The 20,873-nt window shown below is 64.2% G+C and overlaps 2 protein-coding genes across 2 annotated transcripts; both read right to left on the minus strand.

Annotated features, from left to right (window-relative positions):
• Nucleotides 1-450: 450 nt before the first annotated feature.
• On the minus strand, nt 451-4,803 carry LOC142037031 (dnaJ homolog subfamily A member 1-like). Its single transcript, XM_075040905.1, has 8 exons — nt 4,723-4,803; nt 3,583-3,733; nt 3,305-3,503; nt 2,367-2,471; nt 2,046-2,273; nt 1,735-1,965; nt 1,533-1,633; nt 451-1,438 (listed from the first exon to the last, which is right to left on the minus strand). Exons 2-8 carry the CDS (start codon nt 3,712-3,714, stop codon nt 1,211-1,213), a joined length of 1,224 nt encoding a protein of 407 aa, XP_074897006.1. The 5' UTR covers nt 3,715-3,733; nt 4,723-4,803; the 3' UTR covers nt 451-1,210.
• Nucleotides 4,804-10,627: 5,824 nt separating this feature from the next.
• NES (nestin) lies at nt 10,628-18,299 on the minus strand. Its single transcript, XM_075040906.1, has 4 exons — nt 17,407-18,299; nt 16,243-16,367; nt 15,585-15,658; nt 10,628-14,958 (listed from the first exon to the last, which is right to left on the minus strand). The coding sequence occupies exons 1-4, from the start codon at nt 18,217-18,219 to the stop codon at nt 11,123-11,125; spliced, it is 4,848 nt and encodes a 1,615-aa protein (XP_074897007.1). The 5' UTR covers nt 18,220-18,299; the 3' UTR covers nt 10,628-11,122.
• Between the last annotated feature and the right edge of the window lie 2,574 nt (nt 18,300-20,873).

Here is a 20,873-nt window from a genome sequence, read left to right on the forward strand (position 1 = left end):
GGGGCAGGGTGAGGGGCTGTGGGGCTGCAGAGGTGATGCAAAGGGTCTGAGGTTTGGGGGGGGTCAGGATGAGGGGTTCCCAGGCTGGTGAAACAGGGTGAGGGGGAGCAGGGATGGCAAGATGAGGTGTGGGGGGGGGGTCCGCAGCCAGGGCTCCAGCTCACCTGGAGCAGGAGGCGAAGGGGGAAAAACCCAGGCCGGGAGGGCAGGACCTGGCTCCTGGCCCCGGCCAAGCCCCATGGGTCACCTCCCTGTTGTATAAAGCTGGGGAAACTGAGGCACACCCGGCAGATCAAAGCGGGAGCAGGAGTCACCACCCGCACCCCGCCGGCCTCTCCGTAGGGAGCATGGCCCCGCTGCAGGAACATGCAGCCACTCCGACTCGGGATTTGCTTTTAATGCCATGTACAAAGTCTCCCCCCCCCCCCCAAAAAAAAAGAAAAAAAGAAAAATTTTTAAAATTATTTCAAAAATAAATTAAAGGGACGGGTCCCCCCCCAACCCCCTTTTGTTCTGTGCAAAGAGAAAAGAGAAATCCCCTCCGCTCCCCAGGCCTGACCCAGGCTCCAGCAAGGAAAGAAACGGGCAAAGCAAGGGATCTCGGGGGGGCCAGGCAGTGGCACCTCACAGTGTGGGGCCGGACGGCGCCGTGGGGCAGTGGCAGGGACCCCGGTGGGGGACAGCGGCTGAGCCAGGCAGTTCCCATCCTGCCCCAGTTGGTTCCTGCAGGGGCTTTGCCCCACGAGATCAGATGGGGAAACTGAGGCAGATGGCGAGGCCTCCCTCCTCCTCCTCAGTCCAGGGCTGAGCTGTCCCGGTGGAGGATGCACCCATGGGGCTGCTGACAGCTGGATCTGGCCACCGAGCCCACGGCCAGCGGCTCCTCCATCGACAGGGAGATGGAGCCAGATGGAGGATCTGGCTCCCTCTCACCGGTAGGTCAAAGAGGGGCTTCGCCCCCAGCCTCTTCCCTTGGCGGGAGGGCGTGGGGGGGTCCCCCAAACCAGGGCAGCCCTGTGCCTGGCTCCCCAGGGGGGGGCAAGGGAGGTTAAGTGCTGTCAGAAAGGTGACCTATGTACATCCCTGAACATGACGGCTCTCCGAGCCCCCTTCCCCGCTGAGCGGCCCCAGCCCTGTCCCACAATCCCATGGGACAAGCCCAGCTGCCACCCGTGGGGGGGGTTCCGGCCCCCGCCTCCTCTGCCCCCGGCTACGAGGTCTGGCACTGGACATGTTGGCGCACGCCATCCTCGAAGTCATCTTCGTGGTAGGCTTCGCCGGTGTAGGGCCGTCGGCCTGGCCCATTGTGGGATGTGTAGTCGCTGAGCTCTACCTCCTCTGTGTCCTCGGTGGCCATCACCTCCTCCTGGGGCGGGAAGAAGGCCTGGAGCTGGCGCAGGCGGTCAGTGGGGAGCCAGCCGGGCTCTGGGAACTTCACCTGTGACCGGAGAGGGGAGATGGAGGCACAGGATGGACACACAGGGACCACGGCAATGGGGGACACCAGCTCCTGCCTGGCTCTGGCTCCTCACCTGGAACTGCAGGATGAGTTTTCCCTTCTGGAAGGGGCTCCTGTAGACAGGCATCCCCTCGTTGGGGACACACTTCAGGTCTCCAGGTCGGATAACATCACCTGAGACAGAGATCAGTGTCACCTCACTGCGCCTGGCAGCTCCTGGCACTCCCACTTCTTGTAAGGAGTACCACATAGCCCCCCACCCCATCCCACTCCACCTGGCTGGGAGGAGATGAGCAGAGTCCGGTTGTCCAGGGTGCGGATGACTTGTCGGCAGCCGCACAGGGCATCTGCCAGGCTGATCTCCCTCTTGACGATGAGGTCGTCACCGCTGCGTCGGAAAACGGGGTGTTCCTTCTGATCCAGGACGATAATGATATCCCCGGGCTCCAGGCCGGGAACCTGGTCCCCTTCCTCGTGGAAGGTGATCTTCTGCCCGTCCTTCATGCCTGCAGGGTGCGCAGGGAGAGCTCAAGGCATGGGGGCCATTTTGGGGGTGACCTCACTCCCCAACACGACCCCGTCTCACCTTTATCCAGGTGAACACTGAGGATCTTCTTCTCCCGCACGACCTTGCGGCCATTGCAGGTGAGGCAGCAGTCCCGAGGCCGGATCCACTCGCCCTGGCCCTGGCACTGGGAACACACTGTCTGGATCTGCTGGATCATGCTGGGCCCCAGCTGGTGGATGCGAACCTCCATGCCTGAGCCGTGACACTTGGGGCACCTTCTCTGGGCACCCTCCCGCACTCCGCAGCCTGTGGCGAGGGGAGGCAGAGGGGTCAGCAGCCAGGCTGCGGTGCTGGGAAGGGTCCCTGGGCACCCTGCAGCCTGGCCCCTCTGGCACTCACCTCCGCATTTCCTGCAGATGATGTTCTTCTGCAGGGACAGCTTGCGCGTGGTGCCGTTGTAGAGATCCTCCAGCGACACCGAGAGCTGGTGCACCACCGTCTTCCCTGGACAGACGGATGGGAGAGCCCAGATCAGCACCCGGCCACACAAAACCCCCCGAGCCACGACCAGATGGATGCCGGATGCCATGGCTCAGCACCACCGGTTCTCCACGGGGAGCGGTGGCTGACAGCTTCCCTCCAGAGCCAGTCCCGCTTCATCCTCAGGGACGGCGGCAAGGACAGGAACAACTTTAAGCCGAGCTTGGTGCAAGGGCTCAGAAGAGCCTCTAGCAGGGATCTCCTTGCGTCTCCAAGCCCGGATCCTTCCAGCTGCCCTGGGGCAGCCCCGTGTCCCCAGAGAGGGTCGAGTATGGCTCCTACCCCAAGGTCCTCCGCCACCCGGCCACCCTCCAGCTGCTTATTGCCTCAACCTGGCTGGAGAGGCTCTACCTGGAGTTGCCGAGACGCTCCCCTTGGCCTCCTAATTGCCTTGCTATTAAATCGTGCCACTTCAGCAATAAACACCGTGGCAAGTCACCCTCTCGCTGTGACCCAGGCCAAAAGCATCCATACAGTCACCAGAGCAGCCCTGCACACCCTGCGTCTTGCTGCAGCCTCCCCCGGGGCTCACGGGGAGCCAAGGGCAGCGCTAGGCTGACTCAGCCCCAGCCCTGGGGACAGCGGGGGAAAGCTGGGACAGGGACAGGGAAGGGCCCTTTGAAGAGGGGTAGATGGAGAAAGTAATGAGGATGACGAGGAACCGCGTCAGGCTGTGCACCGCAGGGAGGGAGGTGGCCCATGGGCCACCAACTGGATCCCGATGCCCACTGTGCCGTGCCTGGGCATCAGTCCCCTCCCAGCACCCAGGGTCCCAGTGGGTCCTTTGCCCCCAGTACCTCGCCTGTCTGCCCGGCCGCGCATCCGCACTCCCCCGCCGAAGAAGAGGTCGAAGATGTCCATGGGGGAGCCGAATCCACCGCTCCCTCCTCGGCTCCCCAGGCCACCCTCCTTCATGGCCCGCTCCCCGCCGCGGTCGTAGAGCGCCCGTTTGTGGGCATCCGACAGCACCTCATAGGCTTGGGAGATCTGCTTGAACTGAGGAAAAGGGGGAAAAGCGGGTGAGATGAGGGGGAAGCGAGCTGGGGGGGGGTTGGGGGGGGGGGGCTGCACCTACCCGCTCGCCCTCACTGGGGTTCTTGTCGGGGTGGTAGCGCAGCGCCAAGCGCCGGTACGCCCGCTTGATCTCATCCAGGCTGGCTCCCGGCCGCACGCCCAGCAGGTCGTAGTATCCCGTCTCCTTCACCATCTTCCTTGCTGCTGACGTGCTGCAAGAGGAGAGAGCTGTGAGACCCGGCCTGGGACCCCTCCCCATCCCATGACACCTTTTCCTGGCCCAGGACCTGCACCCATGGGACTCACCAAGGGCTTTTATCCCTATTCTCCTCCCTGCACCCGGCTCACACAGCCCTGCCTCAGTTTCCCCACAGCAGCAGCATCCCATGGGATGGTGGAGGCTCATCTGTACCACAACCCAGCCGCTCTCCCCCGGCACCGGGCAATGTGCCGAGAGCTGATAAGCCCCACACGGGGTGTGGACGTGTTTATCTTGCGACACGGGTGGGGGGGGAACACGGGAAAGTACCCATCTTCCTGCTCCCTGCCCCCCAGCAGGACATAAATAAGTGGGTCCTCCTGAGAAACACCACTGGATCGGGCCCCCCGGGGCTGGCAGCCCTCCCCGGGGCCAGGACTGGCTCCGTCCCGTGGGGACCCGCCTCGGGCCGCTCCCCAGCTCCAAACCGGGGACTTCGGGGCTGGCGTCCCCTCCTGCCCGGGCACCTCCGAGCCCCCGCTCCCCGGCGGGGTATATGGGGCGGTCGCTGGGCCGGGGGGTGGTGGGGGTGTCCGCGGGCGATGTGTCATCCCGGTCCCCAGGACGTGACAGCGAGGGGCGGTCGTGGGGACAGCCAGCACCCCCCACGGGGCACCCCAAAGCCCGGGGGGCAGGACACACGGGACACCCCAAAGCCGGTCTCCGTGGGGCAGGGCCGCGCCATGGCGGGGGAATTGGGGGGGTGGATCACCCCCAAAGCACCGGACACCCCCCAAAGAGCCGCCGCCCCGGCTGGGTCAGGGCTCACAGGCCCCGGCACCCCGGAACCGGGCCCGGCCGCCGACTCCGTGGGGTCTCCCAGGACCGGGCTGGTCCCTGCCGCCGCGGGGGCGGGTAGGGAGGGAGATGTCAGGCCCCGGGGGGGATGGGGGAAACCAGGGGGGTCCCGGGGGGGGGGAGCCGGGGCCGCCCCCCACTCACCGCCACCGCCGCCGCTCCGCTACCCGTCTCCGAACTCTCTGGAAGCCGGGGGCACGCCCCCCGCCCTCCCCATTGGCTGGGAACGCCGCCGCGGGGACCGCCCTCTCCACCCCTCGCGCCGCGTTCATTGGCCGCGACTCTATGAGCCCCCCGCCCACCACCTCGCCCCCTTCCCCCGGCACCGACTCTCATTGGTTGTTGGCGTTTCCGGGCCGGTTCGGGAGGTGGAGCGCTTTGTCGGCTTTCGATTGGTTGCGAGATCTGCCGGGTCCGCCTCCCATGCCGACACCTACTCTTTCATTGGCTCGAACCGGGTGGCCAATCGGGGGAAAGAGTGGGAATTCCGAACGCCGCGGCTGTCCTGCAGGGGGCGGCGTGGGGCGCGGCGGGCCCGATCCCGCCCCCGCGGGGGCCCGATCCAGCGGGGCCCGGAGTCTGGGGGGGGGTGTAGACTGGGAGGGGGGGGTCTGCCCTCTCGTGCCTGGTGCCCCCCAACGGGAGAGGCTTTTGGGGGTTGTGCTGGGCCTGCCTGGCAGTGCCCCCAGCCTGGAGCCTTTCTGGGGAGGTGTTGGTTGTGTGTCCCCCCCTCCCCAAATAGGATACTGGGGGGGGGGGGGGCTGCCAACAGCAGGGAGGGGTTGGGGGGGACACCCACGTCCACCGTGTTTGGAGGTGCTGGGAGCTGCCAGAAGCAGGCAGGGACCACCGTGCCGTGGGGTGCCACCTCCTGGGCTTGGATGCTGTTGGAGGGTTTGGAGGGGGGGCACTGCTGGTTATCGCCCCCCTCCCTCCACCCAGGGCCAGGCCTGCTCTGCCCTGTGGGCCGAGATGTTTCTTGGCCGTGGGGGTGGGCTTGGATGGGGAGCGGAGGGCAGCCGGGGGGGCTGGGGTCTGTCCCTAGGGGCAAGGACCCTCTGGCTCCCCTCGTCCACCTGCAGGGGGGAGCAAGCGATGGGGGTCGGGCAGGGCCTTTCCTTCCCGTTTCCCCCATTGCCAGGGCTGGCTCAGGGAAAAGGCATTTCCGCGGCCCCCCCCCAGGCCTGGTGCCAGGCTGGAGCCGGGCCGGCTGGCTGGTGGCCCCCCCCCCCCCCCCCACGCCATCCTCCCCGAGGCACCAGTCCTCCTCGGGGGTGACAGTGATGTCCTCCTTTGGTGGCCTTGGGTTCAATCCTGCCTCGGGGAGCTGGGCTGGCGCCCAGGGTCCGGCCAGGGGTCCCTGGGGGGGGCCCCATGATCAGAAAGGAATAAACCCCTGGGAGGAAGAGGAGGAGGAAGGCACTGGGGTGATGCTGCCAGGGTTGCAGTGGGATTTGGGATGCACAGGGTGCCCCCCCGCCTTGATGGCCACCCCGCTGCCGTCCTTCAAGCCAGCTCCAGTGTCAGCCTCCGAAATCACTGGCCATGTTTGGGCAAGCAGATGGGCCCCTCTCTGGCTCCTGTGGGGCAGCCCCAGCCCCGCAGCACCATGCTGGGGGGTGGCAGCAGCACCCTGGGCGATGCCGGGGGCGGGGGGGGGGGGGGAGGTGTCCCATGAGCCTGGAGGCGATAAATCTCCCCTCCTCCCCCCTCCAGAAACCCAACCCCACCGGGCAGTTGTTGCCCCACTGGGGTTTCAGCAACCCCCATCCCACCTGCCCCGGGGGGATGGGGGGGGTTGGAATTTGGTCCGAATTCCTGCCAGAAGTTGCTGCCGTCAGCTGATCGTCAGCTGATCGACAGTGAGGGGCTGGGAGCAGGGTCCGACATGCAGTCCCCAAACTGGGAATGGGGTCCCCAAATTGGGTACAGGGTCTCCAAAATAGGCATGCCATCCCCAAACTGGGCACAGGGTCCCCAAACTGGGCAGGAGGTCCCCGGCCATGTTGGGGCAAGGAGTGCTGGAGCCAAGGGACCTTCCTGTCCCTTCCCAGGGCCGGATCCAGCATCAGCTGCTTGCAGTGACTCAGGGCTGGCTACGGTCACATCCTGTCCCCAATGGTGTGACCCTTGCCTGGCACCGTGCCCCAAACCTCCAGTGGGCACCAGGTCTGGATCCAAGGGGGCTCAGCCCCGTTTGTCCATGGCAGGTTTGGCCCCGGGGGTTCGGCTCTGACCCCAGCAATCCTGGGGTGGGGGACAGTCCTGTTTGTCCCAGTGCCATCTGCGTACCGGGGACCAGCTGTGCTGTGAGGAAGGAGCTGCTTTGTGGGTGTTTCCTCTGGCTGCCCTGTCCGGGGGTGAGTCACCTCCTGCGCTCGCTGCTCCCCATCCCAGGTGCCCCATGCACGGGGTGGGTGCAGCTGGGTGCCCCAGGGTTGTGGTGTGCCCTGGGCGGGGGGGCTTCCCCTCTCCCCATCGTTGGCTCAGCCTCTTTCCACTTGTGGCTAGCCTGTGGCAGGCTGGACGAGAAGGGAAACTGAGGCACGGTGCTGGCAGGCACGTGTCAGGTGCTGCCTGGGCTACTTCCCACGCCACAGCCCTTTTCCCGTACTGCTCCTACCCCACGCCCCTGCTTAATGACAGGCGGCCGACTGCAGGCTGCGTGCCGCATCCTGTGCCATGTTTACAGGCATTGGGGCCGTCCGCGATGCTGCTGGGGCTGTGTTTACCAGGGCTGGGAAGGAGAAAGGGGCTCTTGGAGTGCTGGTTGGTGGTGGGCGGGTGGGTGGCTGGGTGCCACGTTTCCCCTGTCTTCCCCCAACCATTTTGGTGCAAAGGAGCGTTTTTGCGGAGGTAACGGCATGGGGATGGGGGTCAGTTCTGTGGTGGGCTGGGACTGTGGGACCTGGGGGGGACGAGGGGAGCATTGCCCCGGGAACGAGGGTGCATCGCCCCGGGGTGAGTGCATCATCCCAGGGATGGGTGAGCATCGTCTCGAGGCGGGATTCGTTACCCCAGAGATGGGGGACCATAGCCCGGGGCGGGGCGAATCGCTGCGGGGATGGGGGACCAACGCCCCAGGGACCCCATCAGCCTCCCTGATGCTGACGGACGGCCGCAGGCGCGCATTCCCGGCGGGGCTCCCGCCGCGGGGCTCGGCCGCAGGCATCCGCGCCGCCCCGATTTGGCAGCAGCTGTCACGGCACTGGGGTCGGTGCTGCCGGAGGGGTCATGACCCGGCAGCTGGGCCAGCCCCTGAAACCGGGGCAGAGCTTATTATAGCTGGCGGGAGCTATTTCGGGGGGGGGGGGGGGGGGGGTCTGACCTGGGTGAAGGGCAGGCAAGGGGGTGGGCGAGCCACCCCCCCCAAACCCGGCACGTCCCTGGGGGTGTCGCGGGAAGGGACGGTGCTGGCTGGGGATGGCGATGCTTCGCTGGGGGGACACCCGCTGCCCACATCCCTGCCCCGGTCTTGCATGGGGGACAGGCCCGCCTCTCCCGTGGGGGTTTTTGTGTCCCCATCGATTGCCCCCACCATATATCCCCGTACCCCGGTGGCCCCAGCGTGGCTCCTGCTTGCCTGCATTTAGCTTCCCCAAGGGCTCATTTTGGGGTGGGGGAGCGGGGGTTGCCCGTGCCCCTCCAGCTGTATTTTTAGTCCTTTCCTTATAAGGTTCCCATGATTTTTGGGAGCTGTGAACGGAATGAAGTCATCGCTGAGGTCATCCTGCCTCCCCCCCTCCCCATCCCGGCGCGGGCTCACCCCACAGGGAGTTTTTGTGTGGGCTCCATTGAAATCCCCCTCTCGCCCAGCCTTAAAGGAAACAAAACTCTTAGCTGGCTGGCGGGGGGCCAGGCTGCAGGGGGTCCGGGGGGGCTCTTAAAGCACCAACCCGGACAGCCCCACGCAGCTCCCCCCATGACTGCGGCCCCCAGGACCCCCTGCAAGCCGCCCGTCCTTTTGCACGCGTGTGTGCACCAACACGGTGCTTCCGTCTGAGCGTGCTAGCTGGTTGGCACCTCTGCTTCTCTTTCCAGCCCCTGAAAGCGGCGTGGTCCCTAAAATCAGATTGCATGTGCTCGGCTGGCGGGGTGGAACCGGTGGGTGCTGCCCGAGGGGTCCGGCAGCCTCCAGTTCAGTGGCTTTTGGTCTGGGGGGGGTGTACCCGGTGGGGGTCCGAGCTGCAGCCCTACGCTGGGGACAGGAATGGGGGGACCCAGGCATGCACGGTCCCATTGAGCACACTTGGTCCCGCTGGGGACATGCTCGGTCCCGTCAGGGGCACGCTTGGTCCCATCAGTGTCACACTTGGTGCCGTAGGGGCACGCTCGGTCCCACTGGGGACACACTTGGTCCTGTCGGGGACATGCTCGGTCCCGTTGATGCACACTTGCTTGTGCATTTCTTGCAGCCTGCAGACGAGCATCGCCAGGGTTTTGCTCTCCAGGCTGCAGCTCCTGGGGTTTGCAAAGTACCCAGCAGTCATCCCCACCCCACCGGGTGACCCCCAGCCCTCGGCAGCCTCATCCCATCCTCCTCAGGGCAAGGAAGGGGCTCCCCCTCCCTGCCCTGCCATCTGTCCCCCCTCATCGCTTTGTCAACACTGGCTGGAATGTGGATTAATTTCGGGAGGAATGTCACCCCCCGCCTTGCGAGGCTCCTTGCCTGCCGTCATCTCCTCCGCAGCATCCTGCCACCGCCCCTCCTCGCCAGGGGAGCCCAGCGTCTGGGCAGGCCTGCTTTTGGGGGACCACTCGGGGGGGACACTGGGGGTCTTGAGGGGGGATGTTACTGGAGTTGCCATCGGCCGCCAACGGGCTGATGCTGCCCAGGCCTCACTGGAGGGGTGTGTTCGGGCCAAGGGCTGATTGAATGCAGGCTCAGCGCCTGATTAAACTAATCGGAGGGGTTATTTTTTTTTTATTACGGTGTTTGGATCCGTTGGAGTTTAGCCTTAAAAGGAAACCGTCGCCTTCGGGCAGGGGAGGGGGCCGGGGGCTTTGCATGGAGGAAGGCAGATAAATGTCGGGTCCTTATCGGTCCCTGGCTCTGAGCATCCCCAGGCGCTGGCACAGGGACGGCTGGGCTAAATCCGGTGCGTGGGCGAGCAGCAGGGCCAGCCAGGCGGGCGGCCCGTCCCCGAGTACCCAAGGAGCGATGCTGAGCGCACCCGTGGGTGCAAGGCTGTCGGTCCCCAGGGATGCCGTGGCTGACCGGGTCCCCTCGTCCCCTTGCCCAGGGTGACTCAGCCCTTTGCCTGGCATAAAGGAGCCCATTCTCTGGCCAGAGGCTAATTTATGCAGCTCTTCCCATGCCATCCCCACGCCCAGCCACACAACAGGGAGATTGACACCCCCCCCCCAGCTCCTCATAGCCCCCCCTGAAGCCCAGTACCCTTTGGGAGAAGGGGCAAAGCCACGTCTGCCGGGGTGACGGGGTCCCCGCTGTGATGCTCGGGGTACCCGGCAGCTCCCGGGGCTGGGCAGCCACACGCTGCCCCGCGGGCAGCCTGCCCGATCCAGGCAGGAATAGCAGCTGGTTTTGCTGGCTCATCGCTGAAGGCACTGGCATGGGGATGGGGGGCTGGCATCCCATCCCGGTCATGCTGGCCAGCTCAGGCGGAGGTTGGGGAAGTGCCTGGCCAGCAGCGAGCCCTGAGTGGCATTTGTGGGGCTCTGGGGATGGGGGAGCATCACCCCAGGGGGGGTATATCACCCTGGGGATGGGGGAGCATCACTTTGGGGATTGGGGAGCATTGCGCCAGGGGGGGAACATTGCCCTGGGGATGGAGCAGCATCACCGCAGGGGGGTGCATTGCCCCAGGGATGGGTGAGCATTGCCCTGGGGACACTGTCCCCAACCCACGCTGATGGACGGCCCTAGGCACACTTTGCTGGTGGAAAGCAGTCTGGAAGTGCAACCTCCCCAAGCCGTGCCCTTCCCTGCCCCCCCAGCCCTGCCCTGGGGCTGCTGCCCCCTTCCCTCCCATCCCCCCAGAGCCACCCGGCCACAGGAATGAGGAGAGCCGGGCTGCAGTGGGTCCGAGCAAGAGGAGAAGGCTTTATTAAATTAACGTCAAGGCAGCGAATACATCCAGCGTGGGTCAGCCCCGCGAGCATCGGGGGGTTGGGGCTGGGGACCCCAGGGTGCCCTCGCCCCAAGGCGCTGGGCCCTGGGGTGCAGTATGTGGGGGTCCCCAGCCTCCAGCTGGGCTTCCTGGGGTGGATGCACTGGGGGGATTGAAGGGGGGAGATCACAGGGAAGGGGGAAACGGGGTTTAAATTAAATACAGCCACGGCAACCCACCCAGAGGGGGCACAAAATGAGGCTGGGCTCCCGGAGCAAGCATGCGAATTTGGAGGGCTAAGGAGGGGAATTGAGCTTGGTGGTTCTTCACTCTGAAAAGGGGTGCAAAAAATCCACACAAACGTGTTAAAAATCATAAGAAGATGGAGAAGCGTTAGGTGGGTGGGTGGGCGAAGTGAGGGTGCTGGGTTTTGGCAGGGAGGGGGTTACCAGAGGGGTCCCCCACTGCCACCGTCACTCGTCCGCCAAGGACCAGGGCTCCTGCTCGGCTCTCAGCCGGCACGCCGGTGGCTGGTCGGGTGTGAGGCACAAGACGTTGTCCCCCAAAGTGGACGGTACGGGGATGGTGTCAGCTCCGCTGTGCTTGCTATGCGAGGTGGCATCAGCCAGCTTGGCGGCGGTGGCATCTCCAGGAGCAGGGGGCTGTGGTGGCATCACTGCAGTGGGGTCTGCGGTCTCTGTGGGGAACTCCTGTGTCGGCGGTACGCCGGTGATGCCGTTCAGCATCTCCTCTGTGAATTCAGCCAGGTCCTCCAGGCTGGCCTCCCGGTGCAGCCCATTCTCGGCCCGAACCAGACCCTCCATCCCCGGTGCCACATCTGCCGGTGCCTCCTGCACCGTCGGCTCCTCCTCGCTGGACAAGGCAGGTGAGGATTCTTCCCCAGCATCCTGGGGGAGCTCAGTCCCACCAGGATCCCTCTGCCCACCCTCAGCCACACTCACCCCCATCACCAGCTCCTGATTGAACTCCAGGGCTTGCTCGACTATTTCCAAAATATCAGAGTCTTTCATGATGTCCGCTGGCACTTTTGCAGAGAGATCAGCTGCACCTGGGCTTTCTTTAATCATCTCTGGAAAACCTTCTGGCTCCGATGCGGAGCCCAGCCGAGGTGGATTGGCCTCGGGAGGCTCCTCGTCCCCGGCCAGGGGAAGGTTGTCACCGTCCCATTCTTCCTCCTCCATAGATGGTTGCTCATCTGATGTCTGCTCCGCTTGGTCAGGCAGCGGAGAAACTGGCATTGCCTGAGCCTGGAGCCCTGCCGGAGGGATGGGCTCGGCTGTATCATGGTGAGCCATGCTGGGCTCCTCCTCCTCCTCCTCCTCCTCCTCCTCCTGCCCCACCAGCCCCAGGTTGCAGCCTGGGAGCGTTTCAGCTCTGCCAGCATTGCTCTCCAGCTCCACCGTGCCTTCGAGCTCCCCATCTGATTCAGCAGCCAAACCCTCCGAGAGCCCTGGTTCCTCACGCACGCCAGAGCCTGTAGCACCCTGGGCTGGCTCATCACTGCCTCCTGCTACCAGCCCCATGTCCCCAGGCGAGCCAAGATCTGCTTCAGGCACAGCTGGGCCTTCCTCCAGCTTGGCAGTAAAACCCCCAGCATCGTCCTCATCCTCATCCTTTGGCATCTCAGGTTCTTCTATGGGCATCTTCATGTCTTCATCTGCTTCACCCACAAATGCCTCAAAGTGCCCTTCGTCCTCTGGCACCGGAGACGCTTCTCCCGGAGCTTCCAGATCATCTTTGCTGGCTTCAATTGCTTCAACTTTAATTTCTTCAAAGTCCTCGGAGATCTCAGGTTCCTCTGAGCTGGACACCTCTTGGCTGGGAGCAGAGACCATGAAATAGCCTTCCTCCTCCTTGGCACCCTCTTCCGCAGGGGCTACCTCCATCCCTGCCTCCTCTTCGCAGCTCTCTGGCATGGTGGGAGTTGGAGGCTTGTGCCTCCCTTCCAGCCATCCTTCATCCTCTGGAGCTATTTCAGATGCAGAGGCTGTCTCTGTGGTCTCCTCAATCTCTGGTGGGTTTTGGCTGGATGCACCCACAGCCAGCATCTCTCCTTCATAGAGGTGCAAGGGCGTGCTGTGCGGCAGTGTGTCCTCCAGCTCCACCCTCCTGCCTGTCCCCAGTGCCTGCTCCAGCTCTCCCAATTGCCCACCATCCTCCTCCACCGACTCACCGGTCTCCGCGCTGTCACCTGGTGCCTGCTGAAGTGCCATAGGGCCAGTGCTGCTGCTTTCTGGCTGTCCCAGCTCTGAGCCGATCTCATCATCAGCATCTTCATCCTCCACCTCCCATGGCTCCTCCGGAGCCTCAGCCGGCTCCTGGCTGTCCCCTTGCCCAGGGACATCTGCGGGTGCCTGGGCAGGTTGCCCTGCAGTGCCCTCCTGCTCATCCCTTGCCAGCTCCGGGGCTGGCTCAGCCTCCGGCGGTGGCTGCTGCTGGCTCATACCCTGGCTCTCGGCATCTTCATCATCTTCCTGGGTTTCCTCCAGCTCTGCCGGTGACGTGCTGTCTGTCTCCTCACTTTCCAGCCCTCCTGCGCTTGTTGGGCTGTCATCTGCCCATGCTGGCTTTTCTGTCCCCAGAGCCCCCTCTGTGTCCTCTGCTGTCACCTCCCAGTCCTCTGGATGAGCCTTTTGGCCACTGCCATCATCCCCCCTTCCCCAGGGCTCCTCTCCTGGCTCTGGCTCTGGCTCCATCTCCGGCTCCAGCTCCTCCTGCTCCCGCACCTCTTCTGCAAAGCCATTTTCCTGCAGGTCCCCAGACTCCTCCTGGTCTCCAGTCTCCTGCCCCAGGGTTTCAGGTCCCACAGCCTCTCCTGCCCAGGGGTCTTCTCCTCCCAGAGCCTCCCCGCCAGCCTCTCCCTTTTCTCCCTCATCATCTTTTGCTCTGCCTGGGTCCTCCCCTCCCACGGCATCTTCTTCAGCCCCCAGTGAAGCCTCTTCTGCTGGGATGGCCTCATGGATGCTTGAGGGCCCCTGCTCTGGGCAGGCCTCCTGCCCACTTTCCTCCTCTGCAGCGAGATCTGTCTCGTACACAGGCATTTCCTGATGCTCAAACTTTTCCTGGTCTCCATCAACAAGGTCCTCTTCCAGGTGACTTTCCATGGGCAAAATTGGGTGGCTTTCCATGAGGACAGCACGAGCAGCCTTGAGTTCCCTTTGCAGGGACTCCCCTCCTTGCGCATCCATTCCTTTGACCTGGAAATCACCGTCCTCCCCGCAGGCGCTGTGGGGTCCCCTCTCCCCCTTGTCCTCTGAGGGGTGCGATGCCTCTGTGCTTGGGGCCTCCACCTCATCCTCCCCTTGCTCTGGCTCTTCCCAGCTGCTCCCCATCTGGCCAGGGCCACTTGCGTTCTCTTCCTGGGCCTCGGCTTCTGGTTCCCTTGGGCTCAGCACAGTGGGCATCTCCTCCTCCCACGGTCCCATCTCTTCCCGGCTCGCTGCTGCACTTAAGGAAGAAGCCATGTCACAGGGATGCAGCCCTGGTGGGGACGCGGCTCTGTCCCACAGGGCGCTGGTCTCCACACCCAGCCCCTGGAGAACGGCTTCCCCAGCCCTCTCCTCCGCTTCAGGGGCTTCGCCATCCCTGGCATCCTCAGAGGGGTCTTGCCTTTCCCTGGCCCCCTCTGCAACAGCCCCTCCACAAGCCTCTATGGGTGGAACGGGGCTAGGGACACGGGCATCCTGGGGTGCCCACACAGCACTGAGCATGGGTTCTTCTTTGGGCTGAGCATCATCTTGCATTTCCTTGAGAGCATCCTCCAGCGCCTCGCTGACCAGCTGGGCTGGGTACTGCAGGCTGTGGGCAGGCGCCGTTCCCGGGGGCTCGATGCTGGCATCGTGGGCCTCTGCCATGGCTCCAGGTGGAGGATGCTCCTTCCCTTGGCTCATCTCACCACCGTCTCCCCCCGGCCAGGCAGGACCCTCTCCCCCCAGGCTCCCCGGCTCTGGTGGCACGGGGCTGGGGGGGTCTGGGGAGAGAGGAGGGGCAGCTTTGCCAGGCTGCAAGGGGCTTGGCACGGGGCAGCCAGAGGTACCTGGCTCTCTGGCCGTGCCGGCAGCCTGCAGCGCTGTGGCATGGAGGACTGAGCTGATTTTCTGGAGCTCCCTGGCACCAGGGCTCTGGCTTTTGGGTGTCAGGGTGTCACTTTGGGCTTTTGCTGGCTGCCCCCTCCCCTCTGCCCTTGGGAAGATGGAGGGGCTGGCACGGTGGTCCCGGGGCAGCAGCCGCCTGGCCTCAGTGCTCACCGGTGCCAGCTTGCCGCCGCTGCTCACTTCCAGCTTGAGATCTGCAAAGAGCGAGGGGGTGCGCAATGAGGGGTGCGCAATGAGCGTGCTGAAAACCTGCTTGTGTGGCTTCCCCATCCTTCCTTTGCTGCCTGGGTGCCTCTTGCTACCCACTGCCCCCTGTCCTATTTTTAAACAGCCCCTTCATGGAAAGTGGGAAATTCCTCCCTTCAGTGCAGCTGATGCCGATGGTCCCAGGGGATTTGGCATCGTGCAGGGACAGTAATGCTCTGCCCCGCTGCAGCCACAGTCATCTCCTGCTGCTGGGGGGGAGTGTGCAGTTGACAGGCTTTCCTTGTTATTTTTTTGGAGGAAAAAATAAATTGCTCAGCTTGTTACAACAGCCCACAGTCCCGCTGGGCATGTGGATCTGCTCCTGCCCTCCCCGTGCGGGGCAGGATTGAAAAAAAAGAGGCAAAGAAGCAGATAAGCCCCTTATCTGCACCACGGCGGCTGCAAGCCCCGTGCCAGGAGCCCCCCAGCCGCTGTTCGCACCTTCCTATCGTGGCCGAGCAACCGCTGCCAGGAAAATGCTTGTGTCTATATTCAGCCTCATCCCCTCATCCCCCCCAGCTCCCCCCGGGGTGACACGGCAGCGGTTCCGGGGCTGGTGCCGGTGCCCCCTTACCTCGCAAGCCATTGGCCATCTTGTATTCCCCAGCTGGCATTTGCAGGCGGGTGCTCTCTGCTTCCAGCAGTGTCCTGCAAGGAGAGGAGTGGGGTGGGTGCTCCTGGGTGGGTGCTGCGGGGTGTGTGGGGGGGTGTGTGTCTGCACCACGGTGAGAGCCGAGCCGCTCCCTGTGCACTCCAGCACCCCCCACTCGGCTACGGCGGCTGCTTTGCAGGTAAACTGAGGCACGAAGGGGTTATGGACGGTTTTGCTTGGCGGAAGTACTGGGGTTGGGGGGGGGGGGGTGTCGGAGCAACCCCCCTTGCTCCTGTCTCCCCTCCCATCCCCCCATCCCCAGGATTAGTGTCCGTGCTGGGTGACATCATGCTCTGCCGGGGAGGCCCCTCGCCTCAGCCGGGGACAGTCCCTATTCTCATGCTAATTGTCCCCCCAGTCCCCTGGCAGCCTGCCTTTGTCTGGGGCCATCTGGAAAGGCTGGAAGAGGGGCGCGGGCCTGCCCCTATGCGAGACCCCCCCCTTGTGCCCAAGACCCCCCCTTGTACCCGAGACCCTCCCCGCGCCCACCACGGTGCAGGGTTTGGCCCCAGCGCCCTGCACATGGGTATGTTGGGGGGAAGCGGCTGCTCCCCAGCCCTGTCCCCATCGGGGACCTCACCTGTAGGTTGCCACTTCCAGGCTGAGGGACATCTTGAGGTGCATGAGCTGCTGCCTGTCCTCCAGCACTTGGGCAATCTGCACCCGCAGGGTCTGCTTCTCCTGCTCCAGGGCCTCCATTGCCAGCTGCAGGCAGGACGGGGCGGGCGGGGGGGTCAGGGACACCTCAGCCCTGCCTGCACCCTGCCTGAACCCTGCCAGATGTGGGATGAACCCTGCCAGATGTGGGACCGTGTGGGTGGCTCTCGTTTCCACCCAGCACCCCTTGGGATGCTGCAGGGAGAGGGGTCCTGGGTGCTCGATTTTAGGACGGGGAGGGGGGGGCTGAGGGGTCCTGGGTGCTCGATTTTAGGACGGGGAGGGGGGGGCTGAGGATGGGGAGGGAAGGGGGTGAGGAGAGGAGCGGGGCTGAAAAGTGAGGGGGAGGCAGCTGCCGGAGGTGGGAGGAAAGGCTGGGGGGGGGGGGGGGATTCAGGACTGCAGGACGCCAGCGTGGGAAAGAAGCATCTTTCGGGCAAGCGACCGAGGTGGCGGCACCCTCTGCTCCATGGCACCCATGCCCGGTCCCCAGACCTGAAACAAAGAGGGACCCTTTCCCGGGCGGTGTCCACGCTGCCCCGGGCATTTCCAGCCCCGTTCCACCCCCCCCCCCCCCCCGCTGAATTACTTTTGCAGCTGTTGGGTTGCAGCTGCAGCAAAGTCGGTCAGAGTTTATCCTCCCCACAACCCCCCCGCTGCCTGCACCCAGCACTGGGGGGGGGGGGGCAGTGGGCAGGGGGTGCCGTTCCTCCGGGACCCTGGCTCTGGAGCCCAGCAGGATGTGGAGCAGCAGCCCCAGGCAGGGTGGTGAGGGAGGACCCAGTGTCTGGGTGCTGGTCCCTTGCAGCAGGGGGCCCCCGGGTCCCTGTTGTGGTGGGGACAAGGATGTCCCTGAGCTGCTCTGCCCTTCTTCCACCCCCACCCCCAAGCTCCCTGTCCATCTGTAGCTCACCCAGGGCCACCATCCATCCCCGCCCTGGGGTTTGCTCCCCCCATCTTGCCTCCTTCTATCCATCTCTCCCGTCCCTTTGCAGAGGGTGGGTGCCCTGAGCACCCCCCAGGCACCCACAGCACCCCATTCTCCTCCTCCCCAGGGGACCGGCGCTTCCCCACCGCCTTCACCCACCTGGAACTTCTCTGCCTCCCCACGCTGTTCCTGCCACTGCCGGGCCAGGCTCTCCTCCAGCATCTCCTTCCGTGCTTTGAGCCCCGCCAGGTCCTTCTCCAGGTGCTGCAACTGCAGCTGGCTCTGCTGGTTGTCCTCCACCGCTTTCCAGAGGTTCTCCTTGGCTTGGCAGAGGGAAGTCTCCAGCTGCGACACCTCCGTCTTGTAGGTCTCCACCGCCCCTTTCCAGATTTCTGAGAGCCTCTTGGAGTAGTCCTCCACCTCCACTGGCTGGAAAGCCACCGGTGCGCAGCGGAAGCTCTCCAGGCTCTGTGAGAAGCTTGCGATCTCCTGGTCTAGCCCCGCTTTCTCCTCCTCGTGCACCTCCAGCAAGGCTTCCACCTCCTTCTCCAGCTGCACAGCTCTCTCCTTCAGCCAGATCTGCGCTCTCCTCTCCTCCTCCAGCTCCTTCCTGCTCAACGACAGCTGCTTCTTGGCTTCTTCTCGGGCTGCCTGCTCCTTCTGGCACCTGCTTTTCACCTGCTGAACCTCCTCGTAGAGGTTGTCCCTGGCCAGCTCAGCCGTGCACTTCTCCCTGAAGGCATGATCCAGCGCATCCCGCAGGGCTCGCAGCTCCTCCTCGTACTTTGCCCGCCACGAGTCCCCGGCTGGGCTACCCTTGGCGCTCTGGATTTCAGCTCGCAGCACCTCGTTTTCTTCCTCCAGGAATTTCACGCGGGCCAGGTACGCCTCCAGCCGCTTGTTGAGGTCCCACATCTGCAGTGACTCCTCACCGAGGGCTCTCGCCCCCGCAAAACTTTCCGTGCTTAGCATCGGCGCTGCCAGAGGATGCCGGAGAGGATGCCGGAGAGGATGCCGGGGCTCTGGAGGAGAGGCAAGGCAGGGAGGGAAGCGAGTGGCTGGGAGTGGAGGGGAGCGCAGCTATTCATACTCCACGCCGGTCGAGTGGGAGGCCCCTGAGACCCAGGCGAGCAGCGGGGCTTAACTCTTCCGCAGCCAGGCCAGCTCCAGCCCACGTGGGCTCGACGCCAGCTGCAGGAGGGCTGAGCCCTGCTCCAGCAACCACCACCGTGATTTCCCAGCCCTTGGGAAGGGCAAGGTGTTTCTTTGCACTTTGGGAGGGTGGCTTGAGGGGTTGGATCTCCCCACCACCACCCCGGGATGGCTTGGCTGGGAAAATCCTCCCCCCAAAGCCTGAAAGCCGTGCCGGGGTGCTGGAGGGCTGCTGTGGGGCTCGGCATGGAGGTTGGGAGGCGTCCAAGGGTGGGTTGGTAGATGCCTGTCTTTGAGGCAGCAGGCATCACTCTGTGGAGGCTCACCAGTCCCATGCTGCTCTGAAACTTGGGCCCAAGAGCGCCCAAATGGAGCCCGTTGAGGGTCTCACAGTCCCGGGGACAGGTTGGCTGCACCGGGGACACCGGTGCTGCTCAGTGGCCGGGGCAGTTTTGGGCTTGGCACAAGTCACAGCTGAGCCGGTGCTCTGGATCCAGTCATATGGGCATCCCTTTACACATGGAAAACCTCCTCAGGGCGGGTGGCAGGGGGCATAGGGCATCATCCTGGCCACCCCCCCCGGGGTGCTGCATCCAGCTGCGTCCAGCTGCAATCTTCTTTCTTTCCAGATGTGCGTGGCAGGAGGCGCCAAGCGGAGCTGGGAGCCCAACGGGGACTCGCGGCTGCGACTGGCCGCTGGTTTCGCCGGCAGCCTCTGAAACTTGGCAAGCGCCGACTCAACATTTGGTTTCATTCACAGCTTTCACCCATACGTCCGAGCCGTCATGGTGGGGTTATGAATTGCTTTGCGGGAAGTGTTTGGGGATTATTATTTTTTATTTTCTCTTTCTTTCCCCCCAGCTGATTTATGGGGGGGGGGCAGCGGGCTGGCAAGGGGAGGAGGTTTAAAAATTCAAACTCGGGAGGTTTCTGTGAACAAAAGAGGCAGGAAAACATCATTTGGGGAGAGACTTGTTGCCAGCTTTCCTTCCCGGTTCTCCCTCTCCTGGAGAGACGGCGGTTTTCCCACGGGAGGGTCCTTGCTCTGTTCTGGCCAGGGCAAGGAGGAAAAGAGTAAATGTCCCCTCCCAAGCTGTCCCACTGGGCAGGCTCCAGGCGAGCCTCCGGACAGACAAGCAACAGTCCCCTCTGCTGGCAAAGGCCACCCAGAGCCACCCAGATCTGTCCCCAAGCTCCTTCCAGCCTTGCACCATCCAGGAGCTGGTGGGGCCCCCAATTCCCCCAAGTCCCCCACATCTGGGAGCAGCAATAACAGGGGTCCCAGCCCCCTCTTCGCATGGCAGGGGGTGGGTTTTCCCCTGGGTGCTGCTGCATCCCATCTCAAGTGCCTGGCGGGTGGGGAGGGGGGGATGCCCTGGCTTGGGGGTCCCCAAAGGCATCGGCTTCCAGGCTCATCTCCGGCCAGACATCCTGTCTGGCTCCCTGGCCCCAGCTCTGGTTTGCCTCTCGCAGCCAGGATTGAAATGCCATTAAGCAGCACAGGGAGCGCTGAGGTCAGGTAATTCATCTCCGGGTCCCCAGAGCTCCGGGCAGCAGGGTGATGGAGCCTTGCCATGTGCCTTCATCCTCCTCTTCCTCTTTGTTTCCATAGCACATCTGCTCCAGAGCCAGCTGTCCCCACTGCCTGGCTGCTCCGCTTTTTCACCACCTCCCAGTTTTCTTCTGCCTTTGGATGCCCGTGGGGTGGCTGGGTGTCCCAGGGCTGGCACCCAATATTGGTGTCTGCCGCAAGGCGGCCCTCGGTGCCTGCAGCTGTGCCGGGAAGTGCCCAGGGAGGGAGAGTTTCCTTCCTCCCTGGCCTCTCTCCCTTCTTCCTCCTCATGCCTTTGCTTTGGCTTTCCTCACTGTGCCTCGTCTCCTCTCCCTCAGCCAGCACCAGGGCTTGGTGGGACAGCCCAAAACCTGCAGCTCAGGGAGGACTCGGGATCCCCAGGGATGTAGAGGGGTCCCAGCACTTCCCCGCCTGGGGGAAGCTGGGGACAGAGCTCGGGGGGGGCACCCTGCTATGGGGATGCCTGTGTATCCCTTCCTTCTGCGGCATCCTCAGGTTTGGGAGTCACTTGGGATAGGTACATCTGTGTCCCTGGGGGATGCCTGGGGTCAGGAACTACCTGGGGTGGGGACATCCATGTCCCCGGAGGATGCTTGGGGTCAGGAGCCTCTCAGCACGGGGATGTCCATGTCTCTGGGGGATATTTAGGGTCAGGATCCACCCGGAGTGGGGACATCCATGTCCCTGAGGGATGCTTGGGGTCAGGAGCCTCTCAGGATGGGGATGTCTGTGTCTCTGGGGGATGCTCAGGGTCAGGATCCCCTGAGATGGGGATGTCTGTTCCCCCCCAGTCCCCGTCGTCATTTGGCAGCAGCAGAGGTTTGTGGGGACGGCAGGTTTGAGGGTGCCGCAGCCCCCAGTGGTGCGTGACACCCCAGGGTGGGGACCCGGCGGGGTGCCG

The sequence above is a fragment of the Buteo buteo genome, chromosome 11, assembly GCF_964188355.1.
Source record: "Buteo buteo chromosome 11, bButBut1.hap1.1, whole genome shotgun sequence".
NCBI classification, from domain to species: Eukaryota; Metazoa; Chordata; class Aves; order Accipitriformes; family Accipitridae; genus Buteo; species Buteo buteo.

Excerpts from the sequence above, each read along its gene's own strand:
- LOC142037031 (XM_075040905.1), bottom strand. The coding sequence starts at position 3,714 with ATGGTGAAGGAGACGGGATACTACGACCTGCTGGGCGTGCGGCCGGGA. Across the intron at positions 3,504-3,582 it reads ACCCCAGTGAGGGCGAGCGG|TTCAAGCAGATCTCCCAAGC; the intron begins GTAGGTGCAGCC and ends CCTTTTCCTCAG. Across the intron at positions 1,439-1,532 it reads AACTCATCCTGCAGTTCCAG|GTGAAGTTCCCAGAGCCCGG; the intron begins GTGAGGAGCCAG and ends CTCCGGTCACAG.
- NES (XM_075040906.1), bottom strand. The coding sequence starts at position 18,219 with ATGCTAAGCACGGAAAGTTTTGCGGGGGCGAGAGCCCTCGGTGAGGAG. Across the intron at positions 15,659-16,242 it reads CTGGAAGTGGCAACCTACAG|GACACTGCTGGAAGCAGAGA; the intron begins GTGAGGTCCCCG and ends CTCTCCTTGCAG. Across the intron at positions 14,959-15,584 it reads GATGGCCAATGGCTTGCGAG|ATCTCAAGCTGGAAGTGAGC; the intron begins GTAAGGGGGCAC and ends CGCTCTTTGCAG.